Raw genomic sequence first — 8,347 nt, 5'->3', positions numbered from 1 at the left:
TGGCAAATATACCCTGAGTACTAGCTGACAGGCAGATTTTGTTACGCTATTTTGATTACATGCTCTAAGTAGGTTTGTCATGACAAAACCAAAAGCACTAACACTTCAATTAGCTCTAACTTTAAACATATGTGGAATATGCTTTAGTATAAACGCACGTTTGGCTCATATTTTTAAGAACTAGACGCAGCCTGACAAGACAAAATAGGGGGTAATTTCCTTTTGGTGTCGATCCAACCACGTCTACTTCCGGTCGGGTCAGGCTGTCTGCGCTCGTGAACTGCACACATCAACAAGGAGATAACCCATTTCTCTTCATAGCAGTTGTGTCTATAAATACCTCCTCTGCTCGTTTCTACCTGTAAGGTTGCAACGCTGGGTCTGTAAGTGCTTTGTGTTACCTTTTATCTACTTAACGTTGTGTTTGTAATAACGCTGATCAACTTGTAGGCAGAATTGTGGTGGTTTGGTCCGGGCTAAGTGCTGAAAACGAAAGCATGTTAAGGAACGTCTCATGTTTACAACACCACTCTGCAGGGCAAGGCAGACAATTAAGAAGAGATATCATCAGTCCACTTAAAGTCACGATGAAACGATGATTCTGATTATTGTGTATTATTATTTTCCTGATGTAATATAAGATTAGGGCAGTTTCAAAGTAATCAGCAACTAGACTTAGCCAGTGACAGTCATTCAAGCAGCAAAAAGCATGTATTGTTTATGTTTCATTGAAGTTAAATCTAGTCTTTTTGTCTCAATAATTAACCTGCAGAAACCTCTCACTAGTAATAAATGTCTTATAAGTAATAGGTTCATCTGTTACCTCATGTTATAACAATACATATCTCTGTTTCAGCTGATTGTAGCTGATGTTAATTTAACAATGCAGTATTTGTGCGAATTTATGTGGCTAAAAGTTAAGATTTATGTGATAATAGACTGAGGCGCAGACTTGATAATAAAAGGAGAACTACATGAGATGCAAAGTCTTCCTTCACAGTGGTACACTCATTCAAAATGTGTGTCCAAATATAATCTTGCGGTTATATTGAAGTTGCTTGTGGTGGCATGCAATGCAGAAGAAAGTCATGATTGCCTTAAATGGATGCAACTTAAGCCCTGTTCGTTTTCTTTAATCCAACCTGGCAGCTGAATATGTATCAGAGGGCAAAGTGCAATGAGATTGCACAATTTGTTTTTCTGTTATCGCATTCAGAGTTGCATGTAGGACAAAGTGCTGGATCTACGTCTTTAAATTACTGTACAGTGTGGGGAAAGTTCATGTGATGTGCTTCTGCAACTACCACAATTCATGGTGTTCATTTGAAGAGTGAGAGTTTTTTATCATGTCATGAGAAGAAGATGAATACGTCTTGTACATATTTAACTCTTGAAGTTCTAGCAAAATGCCGCATGTAGTTTGTTTGCATGGTAACACAGGCAAATGAAGCTGAAGGAGTTTAATTTAAGAATTAATTAAAGTTAAATATGTTGACACTGAAAAATAACAAAGTTATTGGTGCTGATTTTTTTCCCATGCTTTGACGGGAACTCCCCTAAACAGGTTGTAGAGACAGAAAAGGCATGCATGTGCTGCAGGGATGCACAACATTTTTAGCATTATGTCAGTACCGGTTTCTCAAACCTTAAAATATTATAATTGTTATCAGCAGACATGAACATTTCTGCTGGTATGGACTTCTGATAAGGTGACACTTTTTTTTTTTTTTTTTAAACAAAGTTTATTTATGAATTTTTCAATACAATAATAATAATGTACAGTGATGACATATACTGATTAATAGAATCCGCCACCACCCCCACCCATGGTAACATTAAGAGGGAATACAACTTAATATCAAAACATTACAATGGAATGAAATGAAATAAAAACAGATGAATAAATAATAATAATAAAATAAATAATATGAAATACAATACATAAATTGAAATAAATACCAAAGTTAAGAAAGTTAAATGTTATGGGTTAAAACAGTACACTATTATCTAGGGCATACACAAGCACTGAAACACACAAAAGAGGGGAGAAGCCGCATGAGCCAAAGGGGCATCTCAAGGGTCCTTCCATTTTCATATACCTCTTATTGCTTACATTGACATGAAAGGTTACTCATCCACAAAATTATCAGAGCCTAAAACATCAACACGACTCAGAAAGGGCTGCCATATCAGTAAAAACTTGTTAGCTGATCCCCTGACAGTATACCTTATCTTCTCCAGCTTTACAAAATGTAACATGTCTCTAATCCACTGTTTAAATGTTGGAGGGTTACAGTCTTTCCATCTCATCAAAATTTGTCTTCTTGCTACAAGTGTGGCAAAAGATAGAAAACTCTGTGTGTCTTTGTTCAAAATTAGGTGTTGTGTTGCCACACCAAATAGCGCTAAGAAAGCAGACAGTTCTAAAACTCTAGTTTTGGAAAGTAGATCAAGTATTAACAGCCAAAAATGGGATAACCCAGGACATTCCCAAAACATGTGGATTAAAGTGGCTTCAGATTGTTTACAGCGGTCACATATAGGGTTTATATTTGGGCACAAAATGGGACAGTTTAACTTTGGTCCAGTGCAGTCGGTGGAAAATTTTAAACTGCATAACAGTAAGGTGACACTTTTAATAAGGGAACATACTGACATCTCATGTGAAACAACAATAAGTGTCAACATGTCTGTATTGAAGTATTTTTCAAGTGATGTAAACAGACAGAATAAGAGCTTTTTACAATGCATGTGGAGCATAGGGTAAGAGGAGGAGAGCTAAACAATAACACCAGTTTAATTGTGCATCTTCAGAACCGTCATCCTGAACAGCACCAAGAGCTCTGACAAATCTATGAAGTATAGCAGTAACAATATTTCCTCAAAATCTGTATTTGAAAAACATTTATAATTGATAGTAGAATCTGTTGTCTTGTTTTTTGTCGACCTCTAAGATAAACAGATGCTCACAACAAGAGTAACCTCTATGAAGAGACAGGAGAGACTTTGTGTTCTTTACAACAAACATAAAATGTGTATCCATCAGTTTTGGACATATTGGATATTGGCTAAAATCAAATATCTAACATTCCTAATGTGCTGTGTATCTGAATCTGTGAATGTATTTTCTGTCCACAGACCAGAATGAATGTGGGTGTGGCACACAGTGAGGTGAACCCAAACACGCGGGTCATGAACAGTCGGGGGATCTGGTTGACCTATGCACTCGGTGTTGGCATACTTCACATTGTGCTCTTGAGCATTCCCTTCTTCAGCGTGCCAGTGGTGTGGACTCTCACTAACGTCATACACAACTTTGTAAGTTTCACTCTCACACTCTCGCTGCTCACCAGGCCAAACAAACAAACTAGGTCAATCAGAATAAATTCAAATAACTCTTAAATAACGTGTGTTTACTCTCAGGGAGTGTGAGAGAATGATTTGATTGTTAGTTTTAACACAGCAAAGCAAATGAATCTTGCATGTCTTTGTAGATAAACAGCCTGGTGTCTGTGACTCTGTGCTCCACCTGCTCTGTGTGCTTATCAAGATATCCTCTATTTTTGGGAGGCTATCGTTTTGGCAGCTTGACGTGTGACCTAGTCCGATAGTTTCCTCACTGCCCATCAGGTCTGTGGGGGAAACTGACCTTTCATTGTTCCCGGGCTAGAATCGCTTAAGAAACAAAGTCGATGTGTGTGACATCATGAAGTTGTGCAAGCTCGAAGCAGTTAACAAGGATTTTGTATCACAGCCAATACGGAAGGCTATTAACAGTAACCACCGAGGTCAACTATAGCCTTTTGTTTTCACACAATACATCAGCAGTGTGCTGATTAGGACATGGCTGGATGCCAGCATTTAAGTTCTATTACTTTTCCCTCTGTAATGCAAGTTTTCCATTTAAAGCTGCATTCCTGTGTTTTGACTGAGTGGCCTGTAATTGAAAATGAGCGCTGAGCCAAAGACTGACAAATTACCCGCTATCTGCATCAACGATCTCTACTCTGCTTTCTGCAAGGCTCTGATTTATCCGTACTATTTTGAAGCAAGTTTTTACCACAGACAGAATTGACACACTTTACTGTATGGAGAAAACTTAAGTGTAGTAAGAGAAATGTTTTCACATCACATTATTAGGAAAGCTGCAGTATTCTTTAATCACCCAAAGTCCAAATAACTTGTGACACAGTGTTGCCTGGTCTTGTTCTTCACAGTCTTCAGTTTTCCTGCTCTACAGCCTGTGTTTTCCTCTCCACAGGGAATGTATGTGTTCATGCATGCAGTGAAAGGCACGCCCTTTGAGACCCCTGACCAAGGAAAAGCCAGACTGCTTACACACTGGGAACAGCTGGACTACGGCGTGCAGTTCACCTCATCTAGAAAGTTCTTCACCATCTCTCCAATCATTCTGTACGTATGACTTAGTACGTATGTCTGAGTCTATTTGTGTAAAAATACAGACTAAGACATTAGGAAGTAACATTTTATGGTTCCATCAAATCCTTGTTTAATTACGTTGACCACAAATCATTATTAGGGCCTTCATTCGTCATCTTAAATTATTTTCATTATGACAAACAGGCCTGTCTCAGTGATTGTGGACTTATTTGACAAATATGGACATTACCTCAATATTGCCCGTTACATAAGAATGTCATTAACATGTAAGCAAACAGGATAAACAAATAAACAGCTGTGTTTACTTATGCAAGACTCGGGCTCAACATTTAAACCCGGGGTTAGCAACCTTGAAGACACCTGAGAGTAATCAGATTTTAAAAACAACAACTGAAACAGTAAAAACATACTGAAACCACTAACCTCAAACACGTTAAAGTGTGCTGCTTCCTCACTGCAGCTGGAGGACATATCTAAAGGAGAGTGTTCTGGAGATGTGTACAGCTGGGTCATTAGCACTAACAGTATCAAACCACCTCTCTCTGCTATTCTTGTGCAGCAAGCTCACTAGTTTAATCTCATGGAAGAATCTGCTCATATACGATAAGTGCATGGGCAGAGTGTGAGCAGGGAGAGAAGCAGGTAAGTCATCGGGTGTTTAATCATTCCACTAAGGCCAAATAAAATAGAGAGCTATATTTTAATTTTTCAATTTTATATCAGAGGATTGAATTGTTCATTGCTCTCAGGATTTATAGAGAGTTTAAAGCCTTAAAGGAACAGAAAAGTCTTGGTAGAGATGGAATACAATATTCACAGGTATGTTTAATGTTTAATTAGTGGATAATCGTACAAATGTTTTGGGGTTTTTTTATACTTTGTTTTTATTTATTTCCATTTTAGAAAACCGTTATAGTACAGTACATGAACATACATAAATATTTCCAGGGGCATTTCTAGTATGTGAGTCCTCCCTCTTCGTCACTTTGAGACAGTTCAGTTACTTGTTGTTCTCACTTTCCATGTATGTGGTCTATTTTCTCCAGTTCTTGTCGTGGGTATGTCCTCTGTTGTTTTTGTTTTGTTAACTTAGAATGAGCCTTTTATTCAACGATGGGAGGGGTGAGCAAGGGAGCATTCCAATCTAGAATCTAAACCCTAGATGTCTCTGAATATTCCCATTACTTCACACTGTACCTTTAAGTTTTTGTCACAGCACAGCTTCAGTCCACATGTTTGGTACATGTGTGAGAACTTCACCGTGGGCAGGGCCTAACCAGCTGCTCAAACACATATTTACACACACAACAACAGTGATAGTGAGAGTGAACCAGGTAAAGTGAAGATAAGGTGTTACTGAAGCTAAAGGACATAGTTTAAACCAGATGCCACACTGCACAGCTCCGGTGTGTGTGCATGTTTTGATTTCACCTGAATGAGTGAGATGTTGATCCTGTATGTTCACCTGAATCTTAAAGTCAATTGTTTAACTCATCTATCTGGTTTTGCTCCACAGATACTTCTTGGCGAGTTTCTACACAAAGTACGACACGACACACTTTATTATAAACACTGCCTCACTTTTGAGCGTCCTGATCCCAAAGCTGCCACAGCTACACGGAGTGAGACTGTTTGGTATTAACAAGTATTAAGTTATTGTAAAGCTGTGCCTCTTAGCAGCACAAGTGAAGTCCTGTGTAGCGTGTAACCCGGAGTTGTACAGTTTGTGTAAATGTCACTGTCGTTGTTTAGATATATCAGGTTTGAGAAGAAATGTAAAAAGAAACAGGAGTAGGTTTGTAGGTGACAGGATGCCATATGCATTACTAACTTATGTGAATATTTAATGATGTATTTTTGGCCTGCGTGGACCTGGGCTGGCCCAGGCGACTGTTAGGCTTTTGGTTGAGTTTCTTTTTTTCCTGTCTTTGCCCTCTCATTCACACGGCAACACAAATTGTGAGTATGAGTGTTTGTAGCCACAAGTATGTCCCAAATGTATTTTTCAAAGATGTTTACTTTCTGAGGGTGGCTCAGTCTGGTTTTGTAAGGGGCGTCTAAAGTATTCATGCCGAGTGGAACATGGAATCATTTCTTTCTTTGCATGATTTCCTGGGTGTGTGAATCATTTCTCATTTGTATTTCAATCAGAAAAGGGCAGGCTTTTTTCATTGTACAGACTTTTTGTGAATGTTTTGTCCTGTGTGTCGAGATGAGATGAGATGAGTAATTGTTAGGGTAAGCGTTTACTGAGAGGTCTGCGGTGTCTGTGATGAACTTACACTCATGTAGCCGCTCTCTTTAGATCATGACTTTTTGCTATTATCAAGGCAGCGAGTCCTGCTTTGTTTGGCCATAGCGCATAGTACTCTTGATATTTCCTGTTCTTAATCTTATTAAAATGTTGTTGCCCTCCAAGTGTGTCACTGTTGTGCATTGCATTGTTCTTGATGAATGTTTGAAACATCAAAGGACTGTATTTGGCTCCTTTCCAATGAGCTTAAAGCTCCTGTGAGGAACGTTCAGTTTGTGGTGATTTTGGCGCCCCCTGTTGATCTTGTCCGTACATGCCAAGTTAACAAAAAATCGTATCCTGCTTTAAATCAACATTCAAGTGTCCCTCTCTTAATCTGTGCTGTTAAAATATAAAAATGTCTGCTTCTTCAGCCTGGTGTCAATCCTCCGGTCTGACACCTAACCCCTCGCTGCAGATTCAGACATTGAAAACTACAAACATGAAATGATGACTCTTGTTGCTGATGGTCTTGTTTGCTTTTGCAGGTCATAATGAAGCATCAGTATTAATTTCAGTCTGTTTCGCAACCAGTTAAAAACTCCCCACAGGAGCTGTAAGTCTGCTCATTTGGGGATTCTCTCAGATCATCAGGGTCATAGTTTATTTTAGTAATAAATGCAAAACATATTTTATATTTACACTACCAGTCAAAAATTTGGACACACCTTCTCATGCAATGGTTTTTATTTATTTTAATTATTTTAGACATTGTAGATTATTCTGAAGACATCAAAACTATGAAATAATCTGGTTTTGCAACATTAGTCAAACAGGGCTATCCTTTGTAAGTAAGATTTATTTATAGAGCACCTCTCAAGAACAGAGGTCACAAGGTGCTTTACAACAACAATAGAAAAACATGACAAGGCAAAACAGAGATTGCAAATAAATACCAAAAATGACATAAAAACAGACAGATTAAAGGAAGATAGGTCTTCAACTGCTTTTTGAACATGTCAACAGTATCCACAGTTCTCAGTTCCAGAGGGAGACACAGTCCCCTTTAGTTTTTAACCTGGTACAAGGCACAACCAATAAATCCTGATCAGAGGACCTCAGAGTCCTGCTGGAGTTATAAGGCTTCAGCAGCTCCCTAATATAGACTGGAGCCCAACCATTGAGTGCTCTGTACACAACAACAAGAATTTTAAACTGGATCCTACATTTAACTGGAAGCCAGTGCAAAGAAATGAGGATCGGAGTAACATGAGATCTCCTCGATGATTTGGTCAACAGTTTAGCAGCAGCATTTTGGTCCACTTGTAGGCGGTTCAAGGATGCATTGCTAAGACATGTAAAGAGAGAATTACAATAATCCAAGCAAGATGACACAAAAGCATATATATCATTTCCAGCTCAGCTGTGGACACAAAAGGTCTGAGTTTGGGGATATTTCTCAAGTGATAAAAAGAAGAACAGTGTACTAACCCTACCTCTGAACAACACAACTGATGGTCTCAAACACATTAAAAAGGCAAGTCATTCTACAAATGAACTCTTGACAAGGCTCATGTTAATTAGAAACCATTCCAGGAGACCACTTCATGAAGCAGACTGAGAGAATACCAAGAGTGTGCAAAGCTGTCATGAAGGAAAAAGGGGGCTACTTTACAGAATCTAAAATATAAAACATGTTCTGCTTTGTTTAAC

At 38.5% G+C, this 8,347-nt stretch overlaps 1 protein-coding gene across 1 annotated transcript; it reads left to right on the top strand.

The window, feature by feature from the left end:
• The first annotated feature begins 250 nt into the window (after positions 1-250).
• Positions 251-6,819, top strand: ormdl1 (ORMDL sphingolipid biosynthesis regulator 1). Its single transcript, XM_034693165.1, has 4 exons — positions 251-383; positions 3,139-3,318; positions 4,262-4,413; positions 5,918-6,819. Exons 2-4 carry the CDS (start codon positions 3,145-3,147, stop codon positions 6,051-6,053), a joined length of 462 nt encoding a protein of 153 aa, XP_034549056.1. The 5' UTR covers positions 251-383; positions 3,139-3,144; the 3' UTR covers positions 6,054-6,819.
• The last annotated feature ends 1,528 nt before the right edge of the window (positions 6,820-8,347 follow it).

The sequence above is a fragment of the Notolabrus celidotus genome, chromosome 10, assembly GCF_009762535.1.
Source record: "Notolabrus celidotus isolate fNotCel1 chromosome 10, fNotCel1.pri, whole genome shotgun sequence".
In the NCBI taxonomy this organism is placed as follows: Eukaryota; Metazoa; Chordata; class Actinopteri; order Labriformes; family Labridae; genus Notolabrus; species Notolabrus celidotus.
The sequence above is the reverse complement of the archived record's forward strand: the minus strand, read 5'-3'. Positions and strand labels throughout refer to the sequence as shown.

Coding starts and splice junctions, on each gene's coding strand:
- ormdl1 (XM_034693165.1), top strand. CDS start 3,145: ATGAATGTGGGTGTGGCACACAGTGAGGTGAACCCAAACACGCGGGTC. Junction 3,319..4,261: donor CTAACGTCATACACAACTTT/GTAAGTTTCACT, acceptor TCCTCTCCACAG/GGAATGTATGTGTTCATGCA. Junction 4,414..5,917: donor ACCATCTCTCCAATCATTCT/GTACGTATGACT, acceptor TTTGCTCCACAG/ATACTTCTTGGCGAGTTTCT.